Source organism: Prunus persica, chromosome G6 (genome assembly GCF_000346465.2).
Source record: "Prunus persica cultivar Lovell chromosome G6, Prunus_persica_NCBIv2, whole genome shotgun sequence".
Classification (NCBI taxonomy): Eukaryota; Viridiplantae; Streptophyta; class Magnoliopsida; order Rosales; family Rosaceae; genus Prunus; species Prunus persica.
In genome coordinates this window covers 1,596,316-1,609,602 of record NC_034014.1, presented here as the reverse complement: position 1 = coordinate 1,609,602, position 13,287 = coordinate 1,596,316, and the positions used below count along the sequence as shown (strand labels likewise).

General features: G+C 34.4%; 1 protein-coding gene across 1 annotated transcript; it reads left to right on the top strand.

The window, feature by feature from the left end:
• Nucleotides 1,787-11,882, top strand: LOC18773049 (beta-glucosidase 12). The gene is made up of 13 exons (XM_007206348.2): nt 1,787-1,967; nt 3,911-3,980; nt 9,187-9,245; nt 9,374-9,449; nt 9,585-9,662; nt 9,763-9,850; nt 9,948-10,203; nt 10,387-10,502; nt 10,614-10,831; nt 10,922-10,953; nt 11,095-11,197; nt 11,363-11,471; nt 11,581-11,882. The coding sequence occupies exons 1-13, from the start codon at nt 1,788-1,790 to the stop codon at nt 11,828-11,830; spliced, it is 1,635 nt and encodes a 544-aa protein (XP_007206410.2). The 5' UTR covers nt 1,787; the 3' UTR covers nt 11,831-11,882.

Sequence of the window (13,287 nt, the reverse complement as noted above, 5' to 3'; positions counted from 1 at the left end):
TCGTCTCATGACTTTAGGGGGTGGGGGCTCACAGTGAGAGGACGTGTGGGTGTGGGAAGATGATAGGCGGGGGATGGGGGTCCCCGTGAGTCTACGTGTGGGTATGGCTGGCGGTGGGGTTTAGCTACTTCTTTTTTCATTTTTAAATCTTTATTTCCATTCATTCGACCTGACTCAATTAAAACTCGCCCAAGTCACGGCATACAAATATCATCAACATGTCATGGAATTAGAGTATAACCTAATATCAATACAGAAGAATGCCTGTAATTAGGTACGGACTCAGAATTTTAAAATTACTAGAGCTAACTTTTAAGTTAATTTTTCCTATCTAGTACGGAAATAATGTGATAATTAAAATAATATATTTTATTAATTTATGTTAATGCTTCAAAATGGACTGTCAAGATTGAGTTTAATTTAGAGATGAGGTGTGATAGGTGATGGGTGAAAGTGAGAACCTTCAATCATGTGTGTGAAGATTTGGGCAATCGATAAATATACAGAAGACAAGATACATGTAATTTATCCTTAATGAATGAGTTGCGTCCAAAGATAAGTATATTCTCATTCTTATAATAATGTGTATTTATATTTGTACTAGGGGTTGAGCCCAAATATAAAAGGAAGAACGGAGAAGTCCATGACTAAGGATCAAGCCCAGCCTAAGGATCCTGTCCTAAGTAGTGGAGAGTAGTCTTTTTTATAAATGAAAATGGGTCTTCACTTCTTGTAATATTCTAATGTGGGACCCTTTGTCTTGCTTAGAGTTGCTTATAGTTACTTAATCAGATATGGTATAAACAATTTATATTAATTATTATTGAATTAAAACATTAGTTTTATTAGTTAGATATATTATATATACTGGCATGTACTAGTTAAATCCTGAAATCTCTCGATTCTCTTTGTTTCCCCCAACTCAAAGACAAATTGAAGAAAATAATACATACGACACAGATTTCCAATGAGTACTAAAGCTGGAGTTACAAGAGGGATCGATACGACACAGATTCCCACAAAAACAATAAAAAATAAAAAATAACGCATGAAAGAAAATGTGTGGTGTGGGGCTCCCCTGATATGACCCAAGCAATGTCCCTGTTTAGTGGGACCTGTCTTGTTGTCATTGTTTAGTGGGACCTGTGTTAGTGTTTACTACTTCTTGTTCGCTGAACCCATCTTCTTCGCATCATCTTCTTGCAGCTGTCTCTGCAATTAAAAAAAAAATTCAAGACTGGGCTGGCTGGGATATATAGGTAGGGGAAACTTTCAAAAAAACTGGTCCCTGCCTGTCTGTAATAACATAAGTGCATAAGTATTAGATGGAAAACACTTAGCTCACTGCATATATATAATCAGTCATTTATCTTTGCAAACAAATTACAGTCTGATATCGACTAATATCATGATGTGCGTTGCTACCCTAACTCTTTTTATTTTATATAATATTTTTATTTATTTACCTTTTCCAGAACAATCCCATCCATCCCTGGATAGATTTCCCCAAAACAACCACCACCAAACAATCTTATCCAAAGACTAGCCTTGTTTAGCTACTTGCCCTTATCAATCTTTCCAAATCAAGTATATGACCCACTCATTTACACTACATTTGCTTCATCTTTTAGATGGACGTCACGTGTTGTATGTTTTGTGTTAACCAAAAAAAAAGAGGAAACCGTTGTTGATTTACTATTTTCACGTGTAGTAGTAGGTACCTAGTCCCTCTATATAAAGCCCATGCAATATAGCAGGAAGACCCAATCCTCCACTTAGACTTAGTTATGGCAATGCAGTTGCGCTCTTTGCTCTTGTGTGTGCTGCTGCTTCTCCTTGGCTTTGCATTGGCAAATACCAGTGCTTCCAAGACAGATCGACCCATTGTTTGTGCAACTCTCAACCGGACCGATTTCGATTCTCTTGTACCTGGGTTCACATTTGGCACAGCTACTGCATCTTATCAAGTCAGTCTCTTAATTTGGGGCTTAATTAATTACATACGCAGTCTTTAAATTTGTTTTATTTTGTGTTTCCTATAGTTACTTAGGTTTAATGTAATCCGATCAGTTAGCATAATCCATGCATGAATATTGGCATCTTCCATTGAGGGATCCCTCAAATTAGCTTATTTGAGGGATACCATTGTAGGGCCCACTCTGTATTGTATTTCACTAATCCAAACCGTCTCTTTTATAAATACTCATTCAAAGATCATCTCTACAAAAAATCACTTGAATCCGATATCATTTGACCAATCAATTGAATTATTGAAATTTTAGTACTTTCTTGAAGCACCATGTTCATTGATTTTGTAGGACACAATTGGATATCGAAACAGTTTCCGATTTGTCTAATTTTTTTCAAGGATGATCTATGAATATAGACTTAAAAAATAGATGGTTTCGATCGTTGAAAAAAAATTCGTAGGGGACCCTAAAGGGTGTCCCTCAAATAAAATTATTTGAGGGATCCCTCAATAGAAGGGGACTGTATATATATATATATATATATATAGCTTCCATTGAGGGACACCCCTTGTAGGCCCCACTCCGGATTGTATTTTACTAATCCAAACCTTCTATTTTGTAGATACTCATTCAAAGATCATATATACAAAAAATCACTTGAATCCGATATCATTTGACCACTCAATTAAGTTATTGAAATTTTAGCATTTTCTTGAAGCACCGTGTTCATTGATTTTGTAAGACACAATTGGATGTCGAAACGGTTTCCAATTTGTCTAATTTTTTGTAAGGATGATCTATGAATGAAAACCTAAAAAATAGATGGTTTGGATCATTGGGAAAAAAATTATAGGGTACCCTAAAGGGCGTCCCTCAAATAAAATTATTTGAGGGATCCCTCAATAGAAGGGGACTGTATATGTATATATATATATATATATATATATGGGGGAGGATCCGTGGCACTATGTTTTTGACACAAGTTTTGACACAAATTTTCAACCATTAGATTAGAATGGATTGTTGGCTAAGATTAACTAAACTAATTATATATTTTAAAGAAAAATATGTATTAAAAATAATTATTAATTGACTTTCTCTTTCTTATTTCTCTATTGTCAATCAATGTTTTATAAAATCTTCCTATTTCGTATCCTCTAGAATTCTTCATTTAATGACTTTCCCATCCTCCTCCTCTTTCTTCTAAAAGCTTTACAGGTTTCTGATTCTTTTTCTTCTCTATCCCTAACTTTGTGTTTTGCTTTTTTTAACTGCTTAGTTTTTGGATTGTTACAGTTATACATAGATTATGACTCTCGAAGTAAAGGCTTGGGGATAACACCCCATCCACACACACACAATGAACTGAACAGCAAACTGTCTTTTGCCATATATTTTTTAATGTTACTATTAATCATAATGAATAAAAGCTTGTAAGCCATTAAGATGTTAGAAAAAAAACAGAGAGAGAGAGAAAGAGAGTTAGATCAACCAAACGGTGGAGAAGAAATATTGCAACAAATTTGGGCCTTTTCTTTTAAATATTAGTATCTTATTTTCTCTTCAATATTGGTAGCTTGAGACAAATTTTCTATGTCGTGGAAGAATGCTCGGTTGGTGTAGATGACAATGGCAAGGGGAAGGTAATGGTGAGGTTTCGCAGGTTATTAATTGAGAAGATCATGATAAGAAAACAAAAAGGGGAAAGATAATTGAGTGATTTTCGGGATTATCATAATTAATAAATAAAAATGAAATTTACTTGGCATTAGAGATTTAATTTAATTTAAGTAATTAATGAAACATAATCTCAGCCATTCAATCCATTCTAATCTAATGGTTGAAAATTTGTGTCAAAACTTGTGTCAAAAATATAGTGCCACGGATCCGCCCCCTATATATATATATATCGTCTTATATATGTGTGTACAATATTTCAGTTGGAAGGTGCTGCAAAGCTAGATGGTAGAGGACCAAGTATATGGGATACCTTCACCCACAACCATCCAGGTCTGTTGATTCAAACAATCATCATTTATTCAACACATCTTCATTTGCACTAGTATAAAACCATAAATTAATGTCAGGTTTTGAAGAATTTCAAGAATATTAACTCGTAAATAAGATACTCTGGTGAGAGCTTCTTTCGACCAATTGTTGTAACCATACAATCTCTAATACGTGCAGTTTTACCTCAAAAAGATTAGTGCATCAAATTAATAGATTTTTCGTTGAGTCTACTCAACTTATTCTGAAAATATATGTCATTGTCGAAACTGAGACATCCCAAAAAAGTGGAGACAACTCCACTAAACCAAAGGAGATAGTTAGAAAGAACGTTGTAAAAAGTTGAAGGCTATGACATTTAATACACACACAAGTTTACGTCATATGACTTCCATGACATTTTGTGAATTTCATATTTCACTAGAATGATCTTTTCATTGATAGGTACAATTGATTTATACAAGAGTATATTAATGTACAAGGAAACGAATCCTGTAACCTACGAGACTAACTAGGAAAGTAAAATCCTAATTACAACAGGATTGATACTAATTGATTTCCTAACACTCCCCCTCAAACTGGAGAACGGATATCAAGAACTCTCAACTTGCAAACAAGATTGTTGAATTCTTTTTTTCCCAATGCTTTGGTAAGAATATCGGCCAACTGAGAGGATGAACTCACATGTCGTGTAGCAATCAAACCTTCCTAAATTTTATCCCAAATAAAATGGCAATCCATTTCAGTATGTCTTGTTCTCTCATGAAATACTGGGTTAGCGGCAATATGTAAAGTTGCCTTGTTGTCACAATACTACAAATCATATTGGCGATGAAGGATGTGCAAATCCTTGAGAATAGATCAAAGCCAAGATAACTCACAATGTGCCGCTGCCATAGATCTATATTCGGCTTTTGCTGAAGACAAAGATACAGTTTTCTGTCGCTTCGACTTCCATGAAATTAAAGAAGATCCCATAAACACACAATATGTTGTAGTAGACCTTCTAGTATTATGACAACCTGCCCAATCAAAATCACAGAATGCACAAAAAAGTCAAGTCACTTTGAGAAGACAACAATACCCTTTGACCTTGCGTGTTCTTCAAATAACGAAGAATGCGAATGCGGTCTCTATCTCAGGTTTACGTGGGGCATGCATAAACCTGCTTAAGACATGAACATAGCAAGTAATATTTGGCATCATGGTGGTCAGATAAATCAAACGACCAACAAGTCTTCTATAGTGAGCTGGGTATTTAAGCAATTCACCCTCATCAGAAAGCTTAAGACATTTTTCCATAGGAAAATCAACAGGTGCAACACCTAGGAGCTCTGCATCCTTCAAAATTTCCAATGCATACTTGCACTGAGATAAGAAAATACCTTTCTTTAATCTTGATACCTCAATCCCCAGGAAATATTTCAAATCTCCAAGATCTTTAATACGAAAATAACTATGCAAAAAAATCCTTGAGTGCCTAGATAGATGTAGGATCATTGCCTGTAATTATAGTGTCATCAACATAAATCAATAATGTTGTGAAAGATTGCCCCTTATTGCGAGTAAATAACGAATAGTCAACTTTAGACTGAACGTAATCAGTGGAACAAAAGGCCTGTGAAACCTTAGCAAACCATTGACGAGAAGCTTGCTTTGAACCATAAAGAGATTTATGAAGGCAACAAACCAAGTTATCCCCCTGTCGCAGAAGACCAGGAGAGGTCATGTAGATTTCCTCATGGAGATCACCATGAAGAAAGGCATTCTTGACGTCAAGCTGATGGAGAGGCCAATTACGTGTGGTGGCAAGAGCAAGTAAATAGCGAACTGTAGGCATCTTTGCAAAAGGAGAAAAAGTGTATGATAATCAACACCTTCCATTTGAGTAAAACCTTTAGCAACCAAACGGGCTTTATACCGTTTGACAAACCCATCGAATTTGAGCTTAATTTTATACACCCATCGACAACCAATGGGCTTCTTTCCATCTGGTAACGCAGAAGACTCCAAGTGTGATTATTGTATAAGGGGGTAATTCAGATTGCATGGCTTCCTACTAATGAGAGTGAGAAGTGGCTTCCTCATAAGAACTGGGTTTAACCATTTTACTGACTTGTGAAATGAAAGAAAGGTGATTCGGAGAATAACGATGATAGGAGATGCAGAGAGGAAAACATGTACCTTTAGTAGGACCCGGCACCAAAGAATACAATTGATCAGAAATGAGCAACATGACCTGATTCCAGATGTAGTCACGTAAACGAACTAAGGGCACACATAGATGGTCAGATCTGGGGAGAGGTGGTGGTCCAGGTGTGGGTGCAGGTGAACTAGTTGTGGATGGACTGGGTGCAGGTGCGGGTGATAGAGATAATGGCATGGAGTCATGTGCATTAGGCCCGACTGTTGGAGCGGATAGGGGCGAAGGCATGAGACCAGGTGCATCAAGTTCAACGATGGAGGGTGGTGAGATTGGGCTGGTGATGGACGACCAATGTGGAGTAGCGGCTGGAGAAGAAAAAAATTGTCCAGGTTAGATGAGGAAGAAGATACTGAAATTGAAGAGAGAAAGAGAAAAGAAATGTTGATAGGGAAAAATATTTTCATGGAATATAACATCACGACTCGTGAAAATTTTGTGAGACTCAATATCATAAAGTTTGAAGGCTTTTTGACCAAGAGGATAATCAAGGAAAATAGAGGGAATAACACGAGGAGTGAATTTATGTGCCACATGAACATTGGTTGCATAGGCAAGACAACCAAAAACACAAAGATGAGAAAAAAAGGGTTTTTTTGGAATAAAGATGTTCAAAAAGAGTGTTAAAAGAAAGAAGAGGAGTAGGAAAACGATTTATGAGATGGACAGTAGCTAAAACACATTCCCCCCAAAATTTGGAAGGAAGATGGGCATGAATTTTTAAAGCACGAGCTGTTTCAAGAATATGTCGATACTTGCGTTCTACGACCCCATTTTGTTGAGATGTATAGACGCAAGAGTGTTGAAAAATGAGGCCCTGTTCATGGAATTTTTTTTGTAGAGAGAAATTCCCCTCAATTGTCAGCACAGAGTTGTTTACTTTTGGAATTAAATTGAGGGCCAACATAGGAAAATAAATTTTTAAAAAGATTTTGTCTCTAGTGTTTATGTTGCATTAAAAATACCCAAGTAAAATGGGAATAATCATCAACTATGGTAAGAACATAATAAGCACCCGAAATTAACGAATGCTTATAAAGGCCCCAAATATCACAATGGATTAAATCAAATGATGTGATGGAGGAAATTGAACTTGCTCCAAAAGGGAGACGACTATGCTCTGCCAAAGGACAAACATGGCAAGGATTATTGGATACAAAAAGGAAGTGCCATTTTGGCATTGCTTATTTGGGGTGATAAGTGATTTTTTTTATAGTTTTGTGAAGCCCGGCTCGTTTGGTAAACCATGAGAAAATCACTTATTGTTAAAAATTGCTGTGAGAGAAAGCTATAAGGGAAAGCAGCTAATGAGGTGCTTTCATTTTCTGATTATGCAGGAATCAGTTTCGAAGAGGCACTGGGTTTAATGATTATGCTGTAATCATTTTCTGATTATGCGGGAATCAGTATCAATAACACTTTTAACAACCAAACGCCAAACTACTTTCTCTCACAGTTGATTTCTCTTACAGCAAATCTGACAGCGATTATTTTTACAGCACAGCAATGCCAAACTGGCTCGAAATCTATTAAATGTTTATACATAAAATTTAATATGGATGAAGAATCATGGCTAAGACGACAATGCCAAATATTGGTTAAGGTGACAATAAGATTGCAGGATGGACAGTGAGGGGTAGAGTGGTTGGTTGTGTTTGAGGGTTTCTCCGCCGATAGTGCCACCAAATATTAAAGCTCGCCATGTTGCTTACCCAAACCAATCGTCTTCCTCGTAACAAGGTCCTACAAAATACATCAATATGGAAAAAAGCTGAATAATTCAAATTTTTTGTACTCTACTCACTGACATCAAATCTACTGTGAAAGTAGGTACACATAGTACATCACGTAAAGTATAAGTAGAATTGAAAGGGAATGATCATGTGATGGTAATTGAGGCCTTCTCCCCATTAGGCATACAGACCAGTTGTAGAGAATGATCAACATTATGATAAACTAACAATTTGGGAGACGAAACAATGTGATATGTTGCGCCACTATCAATAATCCATCGTTGAAATTTTAATTTGGACAAACCTTTATTGGTAGCGGTAGCATTGACTTGGGGTTGCTTGTCAGTCGCTCATTTGTCATTCATGATAACCAACATTTTCTGAAATTGATGATTTGAATTACTAAGGTAATAAGGGTTTGAAGGTTCAAGCTTGGATACGTCGAAGGAGTCACCCATGGTGTTCGGCAATGAAGGGTCTATGGTAGGAGAAGGTAGGATGCGGCAGAAAAAGTTTTAAGAGCTAGAGTTTAATTACCCTACTAAAAAACCATGTGAATTTGATATTTGATCAAAATGATCTTTTCATTGATAGGTACAATTGATTTTTACAAGAGTATATTAATGTACAGGGAAACTAATCCTGTAACCTAGGAGACAAACTAGGAAAGCAAAATCCTAATTACAACAGGATTTGATGCAGTACAGAAGCATGAGTTTACGGATCAACAAACGTCGAAACTCAAAAAGATAAACTGAAATCCATCACCGACTCGAATCTACCAGAAAATAGAGAAAATCTCTAAATTTGTTTAATTATATGATAAAACTTATTAATACAATGCCATGAGTTGGCTTAAATAGAAAACCAAAAAATCCTAAAATCGTAGGAAATCCTAGGTTCTAGAATATTCCTAAAACTTAACTAGTAAGAAAATTAATTAAAATCATATCAGGAAAATAATATCATGATTGATAACTTATTCTTAAAAATATAAATATAATATAAATCTTCTCAAGAAATCAAACTACCCGAAAATCCCAACGATACGCCTTCCTTCTTTTCCTAGCGTCATAATTGATGCTTAATCAGAATTTTCCTTTCTTGCACAATTTCCATTCCAACTTTGAGCCACTTTATTTTATTTAATATTTCTCACCATAAATGACCCATATCTCGTCTTACATCAGGATTGATACTAATTGATATTATACGGATTGATTTCCTAACACCTTTATGCTTAAATATCAAAATAATATTTGGTTAATTGCAGAAAAGATCGATGATCACAAGAATGGAGATGTTGCTATTGATCAATATCACCGCTATAAGGTTCGGAAATCATATAATTTTATTCTGCAGGCCTTCTATATTTGAACTTAAACACACCACATTGAAGATGAGATCCTTCATTTTTAGCTTCTTTCGTATAATTATGTATATCTTTTGCCTCATTATAGGAAGATGTGGCAATTATGAAGGATATGGGGTTGGATGCTTATAGGTTCTCTATCTCATGGTCCAGAATATTACCAAGTAAGTTGATGACCCACATCCGCATATTTTATTGCGAACAAACACTTTATAGTTTAACATGTTTTATTCAATTTAAATTCTATTTCTAGATAGGTATTGGCTTATATTTTCTTGTTTTGTTTTAATTATTACTAGATGGAACTGTGAGTGGTGGAATTAACAAGAAAGGAATCGAATACTACAATAATCTCACCAATGAACTCCTACGCAATGGTGATACAACAACCATACTCATATATCGTCCTAATATATAATAACAGTACATGCACTTATTTGATCAAACTTTTAATTTTCTTGGTCATGCTATATATAGGTATAGAGCCACTAGTGACACTTTTCCACTGGGATGTTCCCCAAGCCTTAGAAGAAGAATATGGTGGCTTTTTAAGCACACATATTATGTAAGTGAACAAATTTTATCCTTTGTATAGCATTAATCATTTAACCATATAAATACTACTATATATAATAAATGCATTTTGAAATGTTTACATACAGTGATCACTTTAAAGAATACGCAGAACTTTGTTTTAAGGAATTTGGTGATCGAGTAAAGCATTGGACCACACTTAATGAACCATATACCATTAGTAATCATGGTTATACAATCGGGATCCATGCACCGGGACGATGCTCTGCTTGGTATGACACAAATTGTCTTGGTGGAGATTCAGCTACTGAACCATATATGGTGACACACCACCTACTCCTTGCTCATGCAGCCGTTGTAAAATTGTACAAAGAAAAATATCAGGTCCTTTAATTTGATTTTTTTTTTTGGTCTGAATATTGGGGTCCTATTTGAGAATTTGATGCGAGTCACTAGTATTAAGTATAAGTGGGAATACTTTATATATTGAGAAAAACAATGGTTGTACTTTATTTTTTATGGTACTAATAAATCAACAAAAAATAATATCAAATGTTTTTGGTCTAGGCATTTCAAAAAGGTGTGATAGGAATAACAGTGGTTTCACACTGGTTTGAGCCCGCTTCGAAGACAAGGAAAGATATAGACGCTGCATTTCGAGCTTTGGATTTTATGTACGGATGGTATGTTGTTATTAATTTATATATAAAGTCATTTAAATGCTTTATTAACAAATTATAACAGCGACTAGCTTGCTATATAATACTGTAAGTTCACTCTTGGCATTTTCATAGGTTTCTGGACCCATTGACAAGAGGCGACTATCCGCATAGCATGCAATCTATTGTTGGAGATCGATTACCAAAATTCACAAAACAAGAATCCAAGTTGCTGAGTGGGTCATTTGATTATATTGGAATAAACTACTATTCTGCAAGATATGCAAGCGATGTCTCTACGAATTATTTTGTACCGCCCAACTACTTAACAGATCTTCGCGTTAATGTTACAAGTGAGTACAAATGTAAGCTTCCAGTAATTCATCAAGTTATTAGAATAATTGGATTCTAATATTCATTCATGTTTATATATGTTGTGGCAGCTGAACTTAATGGAGTCCCCATTGGTCAACGGGTACATTATTAGATTAATTAAGTTATTAGCATTTGGATGATTAATATATAATGCATTATCATAGATATATATATATATATATTGTTTTCCACATATAAATATAGTCCTAAAAGTCTCACTAATCTTCAAATGGGATTGCAGGCAGCTTCAGACTGGTTATATATTTACCCAAAAGGACTTTATGATCTTATACTCTACACAAAGAAGAAGTATAATGATCCAGTTATTTACATTACTGAGAATGGTAATTAATAGTTTTAAGCATTAATTAATCACATCATAAATGTTTCACATATATTTATAATGGTTCAAAATACAATTAAATGTTGTAAACTCAAAACTTAAAACTAAATGCACGTTTCTTTTTTAGAAAGAAAATGTATTCATATGATAATGCATTATACTGCAGGCATGGATGAGTTCAATAATCCCGAATTACCACTTGAAAAAGCCCTTGATGATAGCAATAGAATTGACTACTATTATCGCCACCTTTGTTACCTTCAAGCCGCTATTAAGTAAGTGTTAGTCGATAAATTAATTAAGGCTATATATGTATAGTCTAGCCATCTTACATTTCGGTTATTTAATCACTACATTGCATTTTTTTCATTTATATGTTTGCAGAAAGGGTGCTAAAGTGAAAGGATACTTTGCATGGTCGTTGCTAGACAACTTTGAATGGAACAAAGGATACACTGTTCGATTTGGTATCAACTATGTTGAGTACGACAATGGACTGAAAAGACACCCAAAACGCTCTACGCATTGGTTCAAAAATTTCCTCAAGAAATCCTCAAGTAGTACGAAAAAAATTCGAGTGTGTGGGGATGATAATGCTAAAGCCACCAATGTGTGTATCAAATTTGAATCCTAAATGAAGAATAAAGTACATCGGCTTCTTCATAGTTATTGTGCGAGAGTTGTTTTTCATGTTTAACTTGTTTGACTCTTTCAAAGTCGGAATAAGTTACATTTCATTATGAGTTTGCCGTCTCTCCTTGCGATAGTTCAGTTTTAATTTTACTTTATGTGTCGTTGATGTGCTTGGTTTATCCAGATTAGATACTGTTTGGATGTGGTTGATGTACCCTAGGTTTGTATTAGTCCTTGTGGTCACTAGCCCTTTATGGCCAAACTATGAATGCAATTTATGAATAAGAATTAAAATAAAAATAAACGAATGTTGAGCGGTCAATTCATATAAGATTTTGAATGATTTCAAGAATATTAACTTGTAAATAAGAAATTTTGTTGGGTGCCTCATCAGATCAATTATTGTAACGACACAGTCTCTAATTTGATCTCCTAAAATTGGTGAAAATACGTGAAGTTATATGGGCTTTTCACAAATTGGCCTTTATAACATGATATATTATACAAAAATCCTTATCAAGCGTATTTGAAGAGAAAAACTCAAATTAGCCACTTGTAATTTTCTAATTAGTTCTTGGGTGTGTTAAAATTTTCTAAGAATCAATTAGAAAATACCAAGTGGCTAGTTTTGGGTTTTTTTTCTCTCCAAATAGGTTCTATATGGGTTTTTGTATAATATGTCATGCTAAATAGATTTATTTGTAAAAAAAATAAGGGGGTGTATTCAATTTAGATTTTAAAGAAGTTTAAGGTGAGTGTATTCAATTAAGATTTTAAAAAAGTTAAACGGAGTTGTTAAGTTTATAGAGTTCAATATATTTCAATTGATTTCTATAAACTCCACATAGAGTTGCTTGAATTCCTAAATTGATTTTAATGGTGTTCTTTAGAGTTTTATCATAGATTTTAAAAGAGTTTATTAGAGTTCTAAAATGATTTTTTTTTTTTTTGGGGGGCTGTTTATCATGTCTCTCTAATTCTTCGTCATCCATTTCCTCTTCTTCTTTTCCTTCCTCGATTTCTTCATTCCATAGTACTGCATCTACTTCTTCCATCTCCATTAATAACAAAAAAAAAAATCTATCTGAAGTTCACATATAACATTGTAAATAACTATATAGATTAAAATAAAATACCATTAATGAAAAGACAAAACTAAAAAAGCATAAAGACACATAAAACACAAGCAATACTCATAAGTAACACACATAAACATTACCCAAATAATTAATTCTAAACCAGAGTTCAACAAATTCCAAACTAATAAAGTCTTAACACTTCTCCAAAATGGTAAATACTTCCAAACCAAAGTCTTAAAAATATTTTAAACCAACATGATAAAAATAGTTTAAACCAAAGTTTCAATATAATCTAAAATGATAAACATAATCTCAAAGAACCACACTCATTCCATATTGTATAGTATCCACTCTGAGCGCTCTTCAGGTAACATTTTTA

Bases quoted from the DNA above. Each gene is read 5' to 3' on its own strand.
- LOC18773049 (XM_007206348.2), top strand. From the start codon at position 1,788: ATGGCAATGCAGTTGCGCTCTTTGCTCTTGTGTGTGCTGCTGCTTCTC. The intron at 9,851-9,947 runs GTAAGTGAACAA...GTTTACATACAG, and splicing joins TTTTTAAGCACACATATTAT to TGATCACTTTAAAGAATACG. The intron at 11,198-11,362 runs GTAATTAATAGT...ATTATACTGCAG, and splicing joins TATTTACATTACTGAGAATG to GCATGGATGAGTTCAATAAT.